We start from the raw sequence: 20,116 nt of genomic DNA on the forward strand, positions 1-20,116 counted from the left end.
TTTTTTTTTTAAAGATTTTATTTATTTATTTGAGAGAGAGAGAATGAGAGACAGAGAGCATGAGAGGGAGGAGGGTCAGAGGGAGAAGCAGACTCCCTGCCGAGCAGGGAGCCCAATGTGGGACTCGATCCCGGGACTCCAGGATCATGACCTGAGCCGAAGGCAGTTGCTTAACCAACTGAGCCACCCAGGCGCCCCTCAATAGCCTCTTCTTATTACAAACATTTTATAATGTTCCTTGTGTTATCGTCAGTGAGAGTCATAGGTTGTATAACCTACCTACATAAATTAGAAAAAAAATAATGCCTTCAGTGTACTGTAAAGGAGAGGAAGAGAGGAATGATTCGTAACAAAGCGCACACGGCAAGCTGTAAGCACCAGTCCTGGCTACACTAGAAGACGCGGTCGCTCGATGCCTGCACCTTGCCCAGACTCACAGTGACCAAGGGGAGCCGGCTGGATGACGAACAATCTCTCAAGTGACAGTGCTCCCCAAACAGAAAATAATTCTTGGTAAAGTTACAAACAAAATAAAGCACAATTTTCTTTTGAAGTATGTGGTAGTTACATTCCTAGAAAATTCAGCACATTAAACCTGATTAAAGGAAAAAGGAGTACTTTTTCTTAAAACAGAGCTAAGTTCTGGCTCAGATAAAGTTTTTTACCTCCATGTGCTCAGTGGGACATGCAAAGGCCTGCCGTGCACACTGCAAGATGTCCAGCACTCGTCACCGAGTCCCTGTGTCTCAGCTGTCCCTGCTGAGAACGGCTTGTCTAGTCCAGCCCCGCCACTACAGCTCTAGACTACATGAGGGCTAGAGCTGGCCTGAAGTCACGTGGAAGGCCGTGGTGGACTGGGCCAAGAACCGGACTCCTAATGTCTAGGCCCAGCTCCTCCACAGGCTCAAGCGAACTCCTGGAGGGTCAGGTGTTCCCAGAACTCAGACACTGAACAGGAGAGACACTTTCCTTACTTAGTGGGACTTGGCCAAGCTGATCACCAACACAGACCTTCATACCTGTGCTGTGCAGGATGCCTCAGAAGCTGTCCACACCCATTACCTCCCCACACTACCCCGCTGGTAGGCACACATGCCACCCACCTTACAGACGAAGAGTCTGAGGCCCAGAGAAGGGAACTGATTGGCTCAGGGTGCCTGTCGGTTAAGTGTTATGCCAGGCCCAGCATCCAGGTTTGCTGACTTCCCCAGCACCACGGCCTCTTAGTCCCTGAACGGACGGCAGCTCACCCAGCGCCACACAGAAAGGGCTGTGACCGGCCGCTAGCCTGGTAAGAGACCTCGGGAGGACAACTGACACGCCACGCTTCCAGGACTCTGGATCATGACCTGAGCCGAAGGCAGACACTTAACTGACAGCCACCCAGGCGCCCCTAAGCTCATTTCTAAATATAAGTAAATATAAACACGTAGCTCAGCGAGGGAGTAATTTACCTGCACGGGTGGTTTTCCGAGGGAGTGGCTGCATCTCTTCCCCGGGGTACATCCGGGAATCATTCAGGAGGTGCTGTCTCCAATGAGCACCAGACCCCAACAGTACAGAACAAAGATCACTACTATTCCTGTTTTCGTTCCTATGACTTTTAACGAATGCGTAGCTACTTCATGCCCACCATAACGGGAGCTTCTCAAGGATTATGAAAAGTTGTCCACGGAGAGGGAAAAAGAGGGGTGAGAACCGAGGGGAGCAGACCCTGCAGCGGCCCGGAGCACTGCACCCTGCTGGGGTGCGGGGGGCCTCCTGCTGACACACATGGGCCACTGCAGCAGACAGCATCACGTTCCCTGGGATTTTCACGAACAAACCACGGGGCCAATGCCACCAATTGGGAGGCATGACCTGGGAAATAACTCATGGGTTGGGACAGAATTGTCAGCATTAACAAATAGAAGAAAAGGAGCACCAAAGCCAGGGATCTGATCAAAGCTGAGAAGTAACGGCCAAGAGCTTGACAGAGAGGAAGGAGATTCAAATAACCACCACCCAACAAACAGAAGAACTTGAAGAGTAGAGTCCTCTGGGTGGGACTGAGGAACGCAGAGGCTGGTAACTCCCGCCTGCGTCCCCAGCCCAGCCCCCCTGAAAAGATCACAGGGGGTTTTAAAAGAACGTATGTTTATCGGGCACATACTGTGTGTCAGGAACTGCTCTGGGCACTGTATAGGGATGAGCACAGCTAATCCTCAGGACATCCCATGAGGCATGATGTGATGACTAACATTCCATCTTTACGGTTCCGAAGCCTGTGCACAGAGAGATCAAGCAGCTTGCTCCCCATACCTATACGATTCACACCACAGAGGGCACTGGACTCCCAGCTGTGAGCACAGAGATGGAAAACAGGCGACCCCTGTTCTCAGGGGCGTGCATTCAGGCACTCAGCACTCTACAGCTTGTTCTGGGTGCTGTGAATGTGGAAGCACGGTGAAGGTGCTGGGGTGCTTTGGGGACATGATGGACGTGACCCTGCCTCTCACAGCAGCCAGGCTTGAGCATTACGTTGGCAAAGGCAACGTGGACAGGGAAGCTCCAGGAGCATGGAAAGGGGCACGAGAGGTGCAGACTGGGGAGCGGGGTGGCGTACAGGAGTTCCAGTGAGAGAGAAAAGGTAAGTACACAAGGAAGCACAAAAAAGGAAGAATGAATAAAGAGAGGCCAGAGGTGGGAGCTGAGAAGGTGGAGGAGGGCTTCTGGAGGAGGGCTGAGCTGGATGGGCAGGGTTGGGGAGGGCAGAGCTGGGGAGGGCAGGGTGGGATGGGCAGGGCTGGATGGGCAGGGCAGGGAGGGCAGGGCTGGATGGGCAGGGTAGGGAAGGCAGGGCTGGGAGAAGTAGAGATGGAAAGAAACAGCCCCAGGGAAGGAGCAATATTTGAAAAAGCTTGGCATCAACCCCTGTGATGTCTGCCCTTTCTAGATTTGTCCTTGGCTATGTGCCCTTATTCTACTGGTTGCATAGCGTTTGAAAAGACCACAAGCTCATCAGAAGGCTCTCCGTGTGCCCTTCTTGTCACTTTTGGTATCCTTTCTTCTTCTTCTTTTTTTTTTAAAGATTTATTTATTTATATGAGAGAGAGAGCACGAGCGTGAGTGGGGGCGGGGGAAGGGGCAGAGGGAGAGCGAATCTCGAGCACATTCCCCACTGAGTGCAGAGCTGGATGCAAGGCTCAATCTCACAACCCTGAGATCATGACCTGAGCTGAAATCAAGAGTTGGATGCTTAACTGACTGAGCCGCCCAGGCGCTCCTTGGTATCCTTTCTTCTTTTAAAAAATATTCCTGAGATAATTTAAAATGGTAACATTTCCAGCCTGCTCAAGCCCCAGAGCCACGGAATCCCGCCTCTCTGGTTTCTGTCCATTTTTAAGGCAGGGGACAGTAGGAGGGTGGGTGCCAGGGCCAGCAGGCAGTAGGGAAATGCCCTGGCCAGACGTCCCCTTGAAGAGAGGGAGAAGGGTGAGGGGGGCCAGTGCTAACTGGGAAGCCACCCCACCTGCCATCTGCACTTCTGGGAGACTCTAGGTCTTCTAACTCTGAGATCACCCTTCCCTCCTTTAAGAAGCCAGATGAAGGAACAGCGAAGGAATCTCTCTGCGACCTACCACCACGACTCTAGATACTGAACTTGAACAAGTTCCTCCAGTGGAAGCAGAGGTCCAGGGAATAAAAGACAGTGCAAGAGAGGATTTTATTCTGCGGCTGTGCAGACACGAGGAACAGTAACAATGCCTAAAACACACACAACGCAGACCCGACTTCACAGGGGCCTGCCGGGCAAGGTGCATTTATGATCTACCCCATGCCTGATTCCCACCACATGACGCCAGACTGCCTCCACTCATCTGCCCAAGCAAATACAAGATCCCGTTGTCCTTTGAGGATGCACACACTTTGGGAGTGGGAAGTCACGCAGGTGTGACTAAAGGTGCAGGAAGCCCACGCTCGACCACGCTGTCCTGCATCTAGTACATCCACTGCTGCAAATAACGGAAAAATGAAATTGCCAATTAACGTCCGCGAAATGTTCACCCATACTAGCAAACAAAAGCACAAACTGAAAGGATACGTTTTCCCTTGCCTTGTGCTTACTAGGATTAGCAAGAGTGTGAATGCCCAGTGCTGGGGAAGGATGGGGCAGAGGGCGACTGCCATGCGTGCCAGGGAGAGTATCAACTAGTACACTCATTCTGGGAGGCATTTTGGCAAAACAGATCAAAGCTTTAAAAATGTGTATATTGTTTGACTCAGAAATATGCCCAAGAAGTAACTGGACAAGTGTGCAAGGATGCACCTGTATGACACACAGCAAGCATACAAATACTCACGTAAATGTACAAGAAGGTCCTCCATTACATGAACGTAACAGTGAAAAATGGGGACAGCTTTTAGGTTTAAAAGCAGAAGACTGGCGACATCATGGTGCATCGTCTTACGGCACCCAAATGTGATACTCTGGCCACTCAGATGGTGTGAAGATCTGACTGTCTTGGCATGGAAAGACATTCATAGCCTAGTGCTAAGCGTGAAAGGGTTACAGACAGTATGTACACATTATTTCCGATGAACAGCTATTCACTCACATATGAACACAAAAAGTCCTGGAAGGATGTATATGAGTGTCAACAGCACTCATCTCTGGGTTGTGGAATTACAGGCCACTTTTGTTGGCTTGTCTGTATTTTCTCTTTTCCATGATAACCAAGCACCGACTTACTCAGGGACCCCGGATGCGGAGGGGCCCTGCAAGAGGTGAAGAGGGCATCCCTCCACTCTGGTTTCCGCACAGGGCTCTTGCCTGCTCCCAGCAAGGGTCACAGCGACATGGTCGGTGAACGAGAACTCCCTCCTGCCCGACACTGCGCACAAAACTGCTAGGATTTACAGAGATCTGCTCAAGTCTGTAGCCCTCCTTCCCCAGATGGGGAAACCGAGGCCCACAGAGAGGTCCATGTTTAAGGTTACATGGTGGGTCGGAAGCAGGCTCACAGAGAAGCATGTAGAAGCTGTTGCATTTAGAAGGCTACTGAACTGTGAACTGGTATCTGCCGAGAATACGCTGCAGGGGGAGGAAAGCCGAGCCAGGCTGGGGTGTCCGAGTGCAGCCTGTAAACATTCCTCCCCCCCCCGCCCGGTAACTGGCATTACCCAGGTGGTGGTGTGCTCCCACTAAGGACAGAACCCAGAGCAAGTCTAGGGAAATGCTTTCTGGAGCTGACGTCAGTGACCCAGGGGTTGTGATGATGTGGACCCAGGACACAGAAGCCCGAGTCTCCGGCCATCCTGTGAGCTGCTGTAATGTGCCATGAGCTGTGCTCGCCGCCCAGCCCAAGCCCCTGCGATCCCCAAAGCGAGGAGACCACAGCTGGCCTTCCTCTATGACCTCCTGAGACGGAGTTGTAGAAAAAACACCGGATATCTAGCCAGAAGCCCGAAATTTGTGTCTCAGTTCCACCGCTAGGTTCTGGCAGACATGCTACCTCTCTTAATCTCCCGTGCCCCCGCCTCCCCGTCCCCGTGGATGTGTGTAACAGTAGCTGCGTAATTATCTCCTGGGGACAGAAGCCAAATTATAAGCACTTTAGAGTGTAAGGAAGTACTTCCTTAGCCAGATAAGGTCTTTCTGTGGCCCTCACCCCCCCACCCGAGGCTGTTTGATTAGTGCGGACCTCTCCTTGAGAAGGGCAGGGAAGGGGCATGTGGCAGAGGTAGCCTGGTAAAAAACAAAGTGCCCAGGCTTTTAAGAGAAAGTATAGATACTATTGTTATTACTCTGTGTCATCCAACTAGGCCAAAGAAGCCTCACTCTGAGTTCCTACCTTAGCACAGGCACCATCCTTGGCCATCACACCCCGTGACGCAGCATCCAGAACCCCAGAAAAGCTGAGCCTTACAGTGTGCGAGCCAAGCTCGGTGAAAAGCAGGGGCCAGCAACCTGCACGGACAGCGGTGACCACAGCGAGGAGGAACCCAACATTTCCCCGACGGGGGCTACACGGAGGTAGTGCTCCTAAGACAGCCACCTTCTCCCGCCCCCCAAAAGCACCTCCACACGTCAGTTCCTGCAGAAAAAGCCCCAATAACCCAGTGATTGCCCCCGGCCACTGGGATCATCCCTGAACCCAGAGATGGCGGGTCCCCAAGAGAACCCTAAGCTGGCTTTGCACCCCTGTCCTCCACCCAGGGAACTGAAGCCACTGAGCTCCCGGGCGATTACTTTATTTATTTATTTTACTTGCTAAATGGACTTTAGGCTCTCTGGGTTGGGGCCTGAAGTTGACGAATGAGTCTCTGTAAGGCGCTGCTGAAGAAAAATGGATTTTGTGGCTACAAGGAACGATGTCAGTAAGCAGATCTTCCAAGGGTCCTGTGCCTGACCATCACTTCCATGTAGGCATGAGGCAGCACAAATAGGACTGTGTTGTGCCCATTCTTTCTCTAGAATACCTTTGAGAATCCTGGCCGACAGTGAGCCCCACGAGGTGGAGAGAGGCAGGAAGGAACAAAGAAGGAGCACAGGCTCGTGGCTCTCTGCCGGTGTTCAGCACACGGACAGTGCAGACTGCTGAGTGAGCACAGCTCTGGGGTGGAATTACAGGGAAGTCACCTTCCTCCCTGAACCTCAGCTTGCTAACCTAGACGTCATCTGGGCCCTCCTCTAGCAGGGCTGTGGGGAGAGTCAGGGGAGAGGAGGGGGCGTGAAGACCATTCGCTACACAGTGCTCGGCATCCACGGTTTGCTCTGACGGGTGACTTTCAGGTTTGTATGTAGGCATCTGGTATCTGCCAGGCTCTAAAGACCCCAGAGGGGCCCCCACTCGCGGAGGTGGAGGTGGGAAATGCCCAGCAGGACTCAACATGAGGAGACACCGAGTCTTAGAAGGCACAAGCCCACAGGCCTGCCAGGGGGTGAGGCCTGCCAGCGAGGGGCGGGAGGAGCTGCAGGAGAGCACCGACTGGGCCCTTGAGTCCTCTCCGCAGCTTTGCAGTGGGACCGATAATCCTATGTTACCAGGAAGGAAACTGAAGCTTACAGAAAATGACCACGTTTAACAAGAACAAAAGCCAAAGAACCAATATTATTTGCGCTCCTATCACATACCAGGCACCAGATGCTAAGTGCTTTATCAACATCTCAAAATGAATCTTCGTAACAACCCTGGGAAGTTGGGTCTATTATCCCAGGGCCACAGGTGGCAGAACAAAGACTTAATATAAGATCTAGCTGCCCCCCAACAAATGCTTTTTACGCTACAGCCAATTGCCTCCCACCAAGGGCGGGTGGGCTGGGATTCCCCGACACAGAGGGCATTCACTAGAAAACAGCACAGTGATCTGGCAGCATGGGGCCTTCTGCAGTGGCCGGTGGACAGAGGTGGGTGGGTCCACGTGGCACAGCCTCACCATGCAGGGGCACACGGCAGTCCCAGGCAGCCAGTGGGAGAGGTGAACCCTTCCCCGGGTGACTCCCGCAAACACAATGCTGAGGGAGAGAGATTGGGTACAAAGTGCACACCGTAGGAAGTACACACACAAGGAAGTTCAAACACAGGCAGAACAGCTCTGTCGTCTCAGAGCTGGTGTCCCCCTGTCCTGGGGGGACAGGTGGGAGGGCTATGGTCTCTCTGGGGACCTGCGGGGGGGGTGCTGGCATATACACGTATAAAAGCTCGTTGAGCCGCACACCCCCAGCTGCTGCACAGCCAGTAGGTCACACCTCAGGCGAAGGAAAAGCAAAACTCGCTCAGCGGGCCTGGATCTCCTTCCACCAAAGGTCATACCTGCAGAAGCAGGAGATGGGGCCTCGGCCAATGCACTGGGACAGGCCCCTGCTACTCACGGTGCGAGCTGCCAATGAGGCCTCCCTCACACGGTGGGCCCACCCTTACCCCAGCAAGGGCATCCATCCAGCCCAAAGGAGGCAGAGGAGGTCGGAGTTCCTAGCTGCCACGGGCGAGTGACTTCCTCATAAAGATCACAGGTTTCTCGTTTGGAAATGAGGGTTGTATTAGCTAATATCCCTGTGACTATAGTAAATTTAATAAAGCAACTAGTAGTTTTTATTTAATGAGCAGTTGCTTCGCAAGGGTTAGTTGTCTGATTAAATTAAAACTTTGTTTTTGACCCTCAATGTGTCCACCTCTGCAGATCAAATAAAGCTGAGCTCTCACATCCTGGGGCAGGCGAGGTGGTTCAGATCAGAAACCTTAAACCCCGTTCACTTCACCAGGAAGTACAAGGCTCTTGGGTAGAAAACAGTTTAATAAACATGCTCCTGTCACTCAACACAGCTGTGCTCGGGCAGCTTCCCCACCATGTGTCCCAAGTCTCCCACAAACCGTGGAGCCTTGCTGAGGTGGGGAGAACACAAGCCCCCGTTCTGTGTGTGACCTGACCCATGGGGAGCATACTCAAAACGTGTCCTTTATTTACTTAGAAAAATTCTCCTAGGGTTCACATTGGGTCCCAAAGCTGCCATCTATCAGGCCCAACAGGCCTATAAAAGCCATCTCCCTCTAAGTACCACATCCCCCACGTCCCACCCTGATGCCGGCAGCGGCCACCCTGGCCCCCGTGACACTACGGACAAGTGCCAACACCGGGTGACTGCTGTGTGTCGGGCAGCCTGCTAAGTATTGTACACTCTGCCCAATGAAACTTAAAAGCCACCCTCTATCACTGCCATCTGACAGGTAAGACAACTGAAGCCCCGGAAATGAAGTAACTTGTCCAAAGGATCCTCAGCCAGAGTGTGGCAGAACCAGGACTCAAACGTAAACCCTGTTCTCTACTAGCTCTACCAAGGTTAAGACCTCTAGCAAAGCGCAGGACCGTATCCGTGGACGTCAAGACACCTGGACCCTGGAAGGCTTCTGTGTTCCCTCTGAAGCTAAGGTTGCGAATTTCCAATAAAAGCCACATGCATTTTTGCCTTGCTTAGGAACTTTTGCTAGCCCCACCCTGCCCTGCTCCCTCCCCCAGGCCCACTGTCTACCCCAAGTATCAAGCCTGCCCATGGTCTTCTAGGTCCTTGGGGCCCTTCGCTGTGAAGTTTCATGTCCGGCTTCTTTCCTGTGTGTGCCTGAGGCCCCAGAAACACTGTAGGGCACTCTCCCCACACACGCTGGGCTTTCAGGCCTGGATGCCTTTGCTGTCCCTCCTCTGCCTTGTAAGCTCCTCGCCCTTCCAAACCGCAGCCCAGATGTCTCTCTCTGTGTTCCCTAAGTAGTCCACCCATACCTGGCTGGAGCACTCACCACGACCCAGGTGTTAGCAGTTTACGAATCTATCTACTCAGGCGTGTCTTGAGCAGAAGGATGTCATCTATTCATTTCTTACCTATTCTGTCTGGCCAGTTTCTTACACTCAGTAAATATTTAGTAAAAGTTCATTAACAACATGAATGCTTGAATTCAACATTAAATTGTTGCTCATTTCCTCCCACCTCTGCTAAATACATATTCTAGAATACAGAAGGAAGATGACACATGTAAAACATATCAGGATATTTAGCTTCAGGAACACACCAGTACAAAGTTGTATCTCACAAATGGCAAGAAGATGTGAACACCATTCTCTCTTCCTTCAAACTGTTAATATGTCCCTTCAGGCTGGAGTCAGGCAGCAGGCCTCTCTGAGAACCCACGGAACATCAGCCCGACGCGGTTGTGGGGCTGGGACACCAGGGAGCCGGGGGAGGGCGCAGGTCAAGGAGAGGGATCTCTGCCGAGACCAAGCCCCACTTACCTCCTTCTTGGGAATTCATGATGTTCAGGGCAAACAGCATGGCATTGGAGAACGTGGTCGCCTCTTCCTTACTTGCAAAGTTCAAGCCGTAGACCTGGCGGGCATCTCGCCACTGGTGGAAGGTCGGCGTTGCCTGATTGTACTTCAGCCCTTTCACGATTGAATAATTGATCACAACCTGGAGGGGAAAAGAGACAGAAATACGTGTAAATAAATACGAGGTAAGTAAGTGAGCTGGAGAGCGCGGCTCCAGGGCAGGGATACTGTGTCCCCTGGGGCTAGCAGAGGACAGGGAGGTGGGGTGGGGTCAGGAGAAGGTGACAGCACGGCCAGGCAGCTTTTCAATATGACCTACAGAACGGTGAGGGTTTGAGAACCAGCTATTTCATCTCACTAGCAATGTGGCAGTCACGCCCTCCAGATGAGAGGCCTGAGCTGGGAGTCAGGTTCCCAGAGTCCAGGGGCTGGTCCCTCCTCCCAGCCATGTCACCCAAGGCGGTCACGGCACTTCTTAGGGGCCCAGTTTCTCCAATTATAAAATGGGGGTAACAATGCTTTACCAACCTAGTGGGGTTACCAGGAAGGCCACACTGCGATGCGTACCTCATCTAGATTTCTAGGCATGGAGACCCTAACGGCAGGAGTCTTCTAGCCCTATCTGTGCCTCCCATGGCCGTGTGCACAGTGTCTAGTACTTAGGATGCATTAATAAATGGGTTACTAATTAAAAGGATAGGTCAGAAAAGTTAATGTACCACACAAATGCACAGCATTGTAAGTCAATCAACAAACCTCAACTGTCTGCAAGGAAAAAGCCAGGCCCAGCGAGGAAAGGGAAAGGAGACCAGGGCCAAGCCCAGAGCTTCGGGGGCTCCCAAGCAGTCGCGGCAGCTGCTTCAGGTCGGCCTGAGCTTGGAGCTACTCTCTCCGACATCTGACAGAGAAGGACTTCCAAGTTCTTCAAGGTGAGACGTAGTAAGTATGGCTCAGGGAAGGCAGGGGGAGGCCTGGAGTGGTTATTCTACTCGGAGTCGTGTGAACCAACCTCAAGGACTTACGAGCCATCAGTTTTCTGGCCTGGAAAGCAGGGATACGTGTGCCCTGACTGTGGCCCGGCACCCCCATGGCCCACTGGGAGAGCACACGGTAGGCTGTCAGTGAGTGCTAGGGACATGGCGAGCTCCCTACAGAGTCTGCCAGAGCCTGGGGGCAATGTGGTGGGAAGGACCTGCTTTAGGAGATGTTTAGGAGGACTGCTCAGACCTCCTCTGGCTCTGAGGTTCCAGGGTTCTGGGATCTGAAGCTGGAGACAGCTCTGTCTCCTATACCCCCGCCCCGGTCAGGAAGGGGAGCTCAGGAAAAGATTCAGAGATGCAAAGGGACGTGGCCAAGCCACCTTGCTAGTGGGCTGGGCACTAAGACGTGACCTCGGCTTTACCACTCTCTTCTACTCTCCATTCGGCTGCGCTGTTGAGTAAGGCCAGAGGACAGCAAATATGGCCAATATCCAGAACAGCTTTTTTTCTAGGTCTTGGCCAGGTGAAAGGTGGGTTTGGGTCATCCTATAGTGCAGAGAGAGAGAGTGCACGCGAGTGAGCAGGTGAGCCGAATCAGCTAAAGAAATGCAATTGTTTCACATCTTGACACAAGGAAATTTTGGCCAGCATCTATACCCAGGTTCCTGGGGTGGTTCTCTAGGTTTAGCTCCAGATCCTCAGGAAAACGGCTGGAGGTTTTGTGGCATGTATGCATGGTAAGGAGCATAGTGACCTCAGGTTAAAATGCTCTTAAGAGGAGAGCACACTCATGGTGGTGTAGAGACCAGAGGGAGGCAGCAGACCCTGTTCCTTTCTGCCACAGGAAGACCATAGCAGTTCTGTGTTCAAGCGTTTCCGTTTCTGGTGCTGCACTTTTAGTGGACATTACAAAACCAGAGCAAGCTGGAAGGAAATGTTTTCAATGGAACGAGGTCTGGAAACCACATTATATCAAGAATGGCTAAGAGATCTTGAAGCAAGATTAAAGAAGACTCCAGTGTGTCACGACTGCTGCAGATTGTCTATTTCAGTAAATGTTCGGTGCATACTTGAGAAGACTGTATATTCTACCATTGTTGGCTGTAGTTTCCATAAATGTAAATTAGGTCAATTTTTTATCTCTTTACTTTCTTTCTACTTGTTCAATCAGTTTCTTGGAGGTTATGAACCTTGGGTGATTAGAACCTCCAACTCTGCTTCTGGATTTGTCTATTTCTGCCTTTAGAGCTGTCCAATTTTGCTTTATATATCTGAAGATATTAGATGTGTACAAATTTAGGATTGTTAGGTCTTCCTTTTCAATTGACTCTTTCATCATTGAAAATGTCCTTCTTTACCTTTAGTAATACTTCTTGTCTTAAAGCCTACTGTATTTAACATTAATATACTCACACCAGCTCCTTCTGGTTTGTAGGTTGTCCTTCTGGTGTTTGTAAGGTTTGCCTTTTTCCACTCTCCCACGTTCAGCCTGTGTCCTTATCAGCTTTATTTTAAAAATAATTCTCCAAGCTTTGGAAGGACTGATCTGGACAATTGCTGAAGGATAAGCTTATTGTATTTTATTTTATTTTAGAGTGAGAGTGTGTGAGAGAGAGAAAGTCTGTGAGCAGGGGGGAGGGGAGGGCCAGAGGGAGAGAGAGAGAATCCCAAGCAGGCTCCACCCTCAGTGTGGAGCCTGATGTGGGGCTTGATCTCACGACCCTGAGATCATGACCTGAGCCGAAATCAAGAGTTGGATGCTTAACCGATTGAGCCACCCAGGCACCCCAGGATAAACTTATTTTATTTATTTGTTTATTTTTTAAAGATTTTATTTATTTGACAGAGAGAGACACAGCGAGAGAGGGAACACAAGCAGGGGGAATGGGAGAGGGAGAAGCAGGCTTCCCGCTGAACAGGGAGCCTGATGCGGGGCTCAATTCCAGGACCCTGGGATCATGACCTGAGCCGAAGGCAGACGCCTAACGACTGAGCCACCCAGGCGCCCCAGGATAAACTTATTTTAAAAGGTCCTTCTTTTTTTGCTCAAGAGCCCACAGGTACCATGTTTGGGGGAGGGGTGTAGGACTGAGGAGAGGGCCTTTCCTGTCTTTCAAGGAAAGGCTCTGCAACTCCAAACGCTGTCCAGCATGCCTCTGAGGCCTCTGAGTACAAGTACTCAAGAACCCCCTACAAAAAAAAGAAGCTTAATGGTGGAAAACAATCTTCCTGACCAACACATTCACCTAGATCTAAAACCCCTTGGGGCGCCTGGGTGCCTCAATTGGTTGAGCATCCAACACTTGATTTTGGCTTAGATCATGGTCTCAGGGTCATGAGATCAAGCCCCGTGTTGGGCTCCACACTCAGCGGGGAGTCTGCTCGAGATTCTTTCTCCTCCCTCTTCTCCTAACCCTGTGCTCGCTCTCTCACTCTTTCTCTCAAATAAATAAATCAATCTTAAAAAAAAAACAACAAAAAAACCCCTAGAACCCACTGGTTGGTGAAGGCTTCTGAGGTCTCATCTCATTCCAATCTCTACCCTTCAATGAAAGCATGTCCTTCCCAAAATTCTTACCAAGCGGCCTAGAGCTAGCTTGTGGGCTTGCAAAGCAACGCAGTCCACCCTCCAACAGTGTGCGTGGAAGAACGTGCTTCCGGCCATGGAGCTCCTACCTTTTTTTAAAGATTTATTTATTTATTTATTTATTTATTATTTATTATTTATTTATTTGTTTGTTTGACAGAGAAAGACATAGCGAGAGCAGGAACATAAGCAGGGGGAGTGAGAGAGGGAGAAGCAGGCTTCCCGTGGAGCAGAGAGCCCGATGTGGGACTCGATCCCAGGACTCCGGGATCATGACCTGAGCCGAAGGCAGAAGCTTAACGAATGAGCCACCCAGGCGCCCCATGGAGCTCCTATCTTCCTCCTGATAGTGTCCACACAGTATTCCTAGCCCTGTCTCAAGGGTACAAAGAAAAGCATGCCTTCTCCTCCCCACACAGCCCATCAGAGGTTTGAGGATGGTGGCCCTGCCCTCTTCAGTTTTCTTCTCTCCTAGGAAGTATCTCTTGTGCCCCCTTCAGCTGTTCCACAGGGGACGCTGCTGGCAGACCTCTCACCAGACCAGACGCCCTTCCCCTTACAGAGTCCAGCTTGTGGCACTTGTGTTCGGTCCCAACGTTCTTGGTGTAGTCTGACCAGTGCACAGCAGAGCAGGACTATAATCTCGCTTCTTCTGGACCTCTACTGTTAATTCAGCCTGGAAACTCACTAACGTTTTTCGTGGCCATAACTCATTCCAAGCTAAAAATCTTTTGATATTTTTTCACCTGTAATGTGAGATTTCGGTTAGCCTGTAGCTAATGATACTACAATGTACTAGTCCCTTCCTCCACAAATGACCACCTGCTTTTACACCTACCTATTTAGCAAAATGGGGATGATAAATGCTAATACTGTTATCCTCTGGGGTTCCTGGGAGACTGAAATAGTAGACATGAAAAGTGTTCTACGAACCATAAAGCACCTTAAATGTGTAAGATATCCCGAGTTGGTTTTAAACCTAACACCCATGGGTGCAGGCCAGCAGGGCAGTACCTAACCTTGTCAACATCAAATCATCATTAAAACATCATAAAATGTTTGACCTTGCAGTCCATATAGACTGGAAAATAGATCTGTGAAAATCAATCTTTTCTCCCGAGGTCCACAGAAGCTACTGTGGACCTGGCTTCCTGCCACCTTCTCTAATACCTTGGCTTACTAAGAATCCCTTGTATGTTGCTATGTATGTATACACATGTATGTATGTACATATACATGTACATATGTATGTCACTATGTATGTATGTACACCTCATCCATTTGGGGAAAAGAGTCTCAACCACACTCTAGGAGCCTGTCTCTTGAACATGTAATTCCAAGTGGAAGGCTGTGCTGGTAACTTCTCTGTCAGACTCTGGGAGTCTCTTAGTTAACTAGAGTCAACACAGCCTCCGAATTTACCCAGGAGGCCACTGAGGACTGCCGCCAGTCCGAGCTTTGGCGTGTGGCTTCTGCTGAGGGCGGCAGTGAGGTGCCGAGGCTCCTCTAAGAACACGGCGCATGTCGGTTGCAGGGAATCTGGTTCTCCGGTGCCGTGGCATTTCCAGCACACCGTGCTGGCTTCCTAGTGTGCCCTGGAGGGCAACCATGAGGTGCGAAGGGCGGGGAAACTTGTCCCAATAAAAGCAATCACTCAGGGAACACCCACTGTGATCCAGGAGCCGCACTAGGCCATGGACCTTCTGTCAAAGGCACGTAGCAGGGAGGTATTGCCCGGCCGGCCTGCGTCCATGGGTGTTAGGGAAACGAGTGGATGCTTCTGGTTGTCACCATAACTGTCCCCATATATACCCTGCAATATACAGCACAGCATACCTCTAAAAGGCAGAGACAGAACCAATGCATTGGAAGAACAGGGAAGCAGCTTCCAGAAGGTTTCTAGAGAAACCTTCCTACCAGTAAGGCTCATTGACAAGGGGAAGCGATACCTCTGAAGGTACCAAGAGTTCCAGGTTGGACCTTTCACCAGGGGTCCTGAAGCGGGGCGTCCCTTTCAGCTACAAGAATCTGAAACTTAACAGGGCCGTTTTGGCCAAAGCAGAAACCCATTCAACAGGCAACACACTAAAAATAGAGTCCCAAGTTTTTGTTCTTTGTTTTCTAATTGCTAACGTGCTGATTCTTACAGAGTTAGCAGCTAACCTGCTGCTCAATTTAACAAGGCCTTGACCAACAAAGGATGCCAGGAGGGGTTTTTCATAAATGCTGAGACCGCAGAACTGTTAATTTCACTGCTAAAAATGTCCTTGTCGACCTCTGAGAGCTAGAGGCAGAACCGTGAAGTAGTAACCAAAGTCACTGTGGTGAAGCTACACAATCCCTTCCTCCAAGTCTCTCTTTCAGTCCGTGTCACGTCAGATTACTCTTAGTTATGTGCCCACAGCTACTTCTGACAGAGCTGGACTTGTGTTTGCACAGAGACTTACTGGGTACACTCACAATCTTGTCTGATTTGCCCGGGAGGTACCCTTAGGGACAGAAATGATCCCAGATTCTTCAAATCATTTTTTTTTTTTAAGATTTATTTATTTCAGAGAGAGCGAGAGAGAGTGCATGAGTGGAAGGGGCAGCGGAAGAGGGAGAGAGAATCTCAAGCAGACTCCACACCCAGCATGGAGCCTGACTCGGGGCTTGATCCCACGACCCTGAGATCACAACCTGGGCAGAAACCAAGAATCAGACGCCAACCAACTGAGCCATCCAGGTGCCCCCAGATCATCTCGATATTCTTTCCAAAGACTTGGGGGCTGAGGAACCAAACGTCTTCACAGCATGTCACTTACAGTTGTGCAGGCGGAAGGAGACATTAACACAGCCCTGGAGTATCATTTTCACAGCTGTTTCCCATCCATTATTTTATTCTAATATGATCATAACACAGTGAGGCACACAGCGTGTGGATTACTGTCTCTATAAGACAGATGTGAAAAATGAAGTTCAGAAAAGATAGCGTGCTCACGGTCTCCTACCTTGGAGTATGAGAACACGCAGGCAGAATGTGAACCCAGATCTTCCGACTCCAAATCCTGACCTTATTTTTTTCTAATCTCTTTTCACTATACGTGTGTGTGGGGGTGGGGTGGGGGGGGTAGGCCCAGGTCTGGCCTGTTGTTCCAGTGCTCACCTGCTGATCCTGAAGCTTGACCCCGACGACTCTGAAGGTGTTGCTGGCAGTGTTGTGGTAAATGTTGATCCGGCTGAATCCCTGCTGGCCAGGTTTGATTGGTACCCATTTCTTACTGGTGTCATCGTAGACCATCACGGAAGCCCGGGCTTGGCAGATACTCTGTTCACTGCAGACCAAGAGAAAAGCTAAGCGTCAGCCTCAGCTGTAAGGGATGGATGCGGGCTTTCCCTCTTCTGAAAGAGAGGCAAGTGCTCCTCGATACAGAGAGCGTCCAACTGTTTCTGGAAGGGCTGGTCTCTGAGGAGATGAATTTCATTCTCCAAAGACCACGGGGAGCAGAGAGGAGGTTCTGTGCCAATATCTTCCATAGCTTAGAAAAGACTTAACAGCTTTCCTCTCAGGGAGAAAGTGCTTCCAGGCCCTGCGTTAGGTAAGACACTGCATTAAAGCACCTAAGTGTCATGACTCAGGACACAGCCATTCACTGCCCCCATTTTGTAGACGAGAAAAGAGTGGCTCAGAGACTTGGGAAGATTTATACAAATTCACAAGGTATTCAGGGATTAAATTTGGGATTTCCAACCAGTTCTGTCGACTCTAAAGCACATGATATAGATAATATTCTTCACAACATCCAACAAAATGTTCTATTTATGATATTATGTCAGGATAGTATCCTACAAGCTATGTAGACAACAAAATGATTAGATGACCTTCTACAGAACACAGCGATATATATAAAACTAAATAGACAGCTGCACCAAACTTCGTTGAAGACACTTCGCAAACAACTTCATCTGTTCAGAGCATGACAGAAAACCAGGGAAGAAACACTAGAAGCCCCTGGAGAGACAAAATGGTCATGATCAGGGTGTTCAGAGGGAGTCTCTCAGAGCCCACTGGCCTCTTCATTCGCACATGAGCCAAATATTCTTTTTTTTTTTTTTTTTAAAGATTTTATTTATTTATTTGACAGAGACAGAGATAGCGAGAGCAGGAACACAAGCAGCGGGAGCGGGAGAGGGAGAAGCAGGCTTCCCCCCGAGGAGGGAGCCCGATGTGGGACTCGATCCCAGGACCCTGGGATCATGACCTGAGCTGAAGGCAGACGCTTAACGACTGAGCCACCCAGGCGCCCGAGCCAGATATTCTTGAACATGTAGTTTCTTAGTCTCTAGCATATGAGAATGCCCAAATTGAAAAGGCAAGGCATGCTTGTTATAGGCAGGCACGCCCACAACAGTGAGGAGCGGTGGTTATCAGAAAGGGAGGTCATACAAATACAATTGAAGAATCAGAAACAATATTTAAAGCCCAACAAATTGAGGCCAATTAATATAGAAGCAAAGGTGTGTATAGTAACAGATAATCATAATGATGAGACTCAGTAGTTGAGAAAAAATCACGTTATGTCCACTTTACCATATTTAAGAAGACAGGAAAACGAAATATTTGACAACGATCCTTCTCCCCACCCCCAATGGTTGGGGGACAAAATAGTGGTTTCTATGGGATGAGCCCTCAGTGACTTGGAAACCTCAACGTGGCCTACACAGTCAGTTCCTAAGCGTTCCAAAGGCCTGAGCTTCCTCATGACCCAGCTGCCATGTGACTTGGACAGTGGGCCATCTGGTGTGTAGACTTATAATCTTAACAGCAATGTTGTGTCCGGTGCATTTATTAGCCTTTCCACATGTCTTCCTCCACTTGGCTTTACAGGAACCTCTACACACATTTCATGGCTGTCCAGCCACTGACTTAATGTGCCAGTGCTGGGCCTCCAATTTCCTGCTGGCCCCCCAGCTGTGCTCTGGGGTTCGGGAGTCTCGCATGTGCTTGATGGCAGCCGACACGCCGTGTGAGAGCTCTGTGGTGGGCAGATGTATCGGGAGTGAATTGTAAGGTTTTGGTTGTACAACTGTGCTACTTCCCCCCACCCCCATAATTCGTCACTCATTCAACAAATATTTAAGGGGAAATCAGTGATGATCAAAATAGGCGTGGGTCCTCCCAGAAGGAGGGAGAAAAAAGAAAAAAACAAAAATGTGGCTATGCTTTGACTTCTCTGAGTCTGGCAGCCTGAAACCATGTATTTCTCAAAAGACTATACTTAGGAGGAGTTCTCCTCCTCTGGCTATGTCTTTGGGGCCCTGTTCTCATGAAGTCTAGCAGAAGTGAGAGGAGACTGTCCACAGAAGCAGACAGACCTTGGCTCAAATCATGGTTCCATCCCAATGTGAACTGAGCACAGGTCAAGTTGTGGGCTAAACTGTGTCACTTACGGCTGCTCACACACTCCGTGGCTAGCCGTGAACAGGCAAGCAGGTGTGTGTTCCTGATGCTCTCAGGAGCTAGGAGAGATCTCGAGATACGCAGCACAACATTGACTTCATATCATAAGTCCAAGGGATCTGAGCTGAAATCCCAGCTCTACCACCTGTTGGCATGTGACCATGGAAGCCCTTGAGAGGATTCTGGGGAAGCAAATTGGGAAGATATGGTGTGATGGGCAACGCTTTCTAGAACCCCTGTGTGGCAGCCACTGAAGTGCGCCCTTCAGATCTCCTTCAAGAGAACCTGTTGTGTGGGGCGCCTGGGTGGCTCAGTCGTTATCCCGGGTCCTGGGATTGAGCCCCGCATACAGCTTCCTGCTCAGGGGGAGGCCTGCTTCTCCCTCTCCCACTCCCCCTGCTTGTGTTCCCTCTCTCGCTGTGTCTCTGTCAAATAAATAAATAAAATCTTAAAAAAAACAGAGAACCTGTTCTGGGAGCAGAGCTGACCAACGTCCCTGCTGCCGCCTCCCCTTCCCCCAACCTCCCCGAGGCATGCAGAAGAGGCCATGCTTCTCTGGGCCACTCTCTACCAATGACTAACATAGCAGGGCTGATGGAGCCAGCTCATTCCTGCCTGACATGTGGCTCTTCCACAGGGGAAACCTGCACTCGGGGCCCCCCATCAGCCTGAGATGCCTCTCACTCAGCCCTTGTGCCCTTCCTTCTTTCACACACTGCAGACCTGCCTCATGGCCTGAGGCTCCCCCTGCCTGCTCCCTCTGTCCTTCACTGACGATTCCCCATAAATCTCTTGCACCCTAATCATCTGAAGGGTCTTGGTGTCTGCCTCTTGGAACACTCAAAGTGACATGCCCTGCTATAGGGCAGGTGGGGCATGCCTGTCTCGTTCTTTGCGGGCCCAGGGCCTGGCACGTAGTAGATGCTTAATCAACGCTCACTGCAGAGTCTCAGGGCCTAGAGAGGACACTGTCGCGTCCCATGTGGCATGCCTTCTAAAGCAGCCCTACATGCAGGCAGACTAAGCCTTCAAAAGAAACTGCTCTCCAAAGCAGACCATTTTGTTGTGACGTGGTTTTAGCTGTGAGGCCGTCCCGCCTTGTTCTGAGCGACACTGCACTCACTGTCCTCCAGTTACAAAGGTGTTTTGGATAGGCCGTGACAGCCCACTGGACAGCTAAAGGGACACCTTCGTCCTCCCACCCGTCGTTATCCACAGGACAGAGCTGCAAGCACCCTTGTCATGCCAGTCACTCTCCTCCAGTGAGTCCCGCTTTGACACGTGTTCCCTTAGCATCTGGGTCCCACGACT

General features: G+C 50.4%; 2 protein-coding genes across 6 annotated transcripts in view; both read right to left on the reverse strand.

The window, feature by feature from the left end:
- Window positions 1–20,116, reverse strand: part of LOC145723362 (echinoderm microtubule-associated protein-like 1) — a 433,105-nt gene that overhangs the window by 142,667 nt on the left and 270,322 nt on the right. The gene's annotated exons all lie outside the window — the stretch shown is intronic.
- EVL (Enah/Vasp-like) overlaps window positions 1–20,116 on the reverse strand; it is a 143,772-nt gene that overhangs the window by 35,239 nt on the left and 88,417 nt on the right. For all 3 annotated transcript variants that reach the window (XM_081829945.1, XM_081829942.1, XM_081829944.1), the window contains exons 2-3: window positions 16,511–16,679; window positions 9,763–9,940 (exon numbers count right to left, since the gene is read on the reverse strand). In XM_081829945.1, the coding sequence (XP_081686071.1) occupies window positions 9,763–9,940; window positions 16,511–16,679 (347 nt within the window). The remainder of the gene's footprint in view (window positions 1–9,762; window positions 9,941–16,510; window positions 16,680–20,116) is intronic.

The sequence above is a fragment of the Leptonychotes weddellii genome, chromosome 9, assembly GCF_054177405.1.
Source record: "Leptonychotes weddellii isolate Sample4059 chromosome 9, ASM5417740v2, whole genome shotgun sequence".
Classification (NCBI taxonomy): Eukaryota; Metazoa; Chordata; class Mammalia; order Carnivora; family Phocidae; genus Leptonychotes; species Leptonychotes weddellii.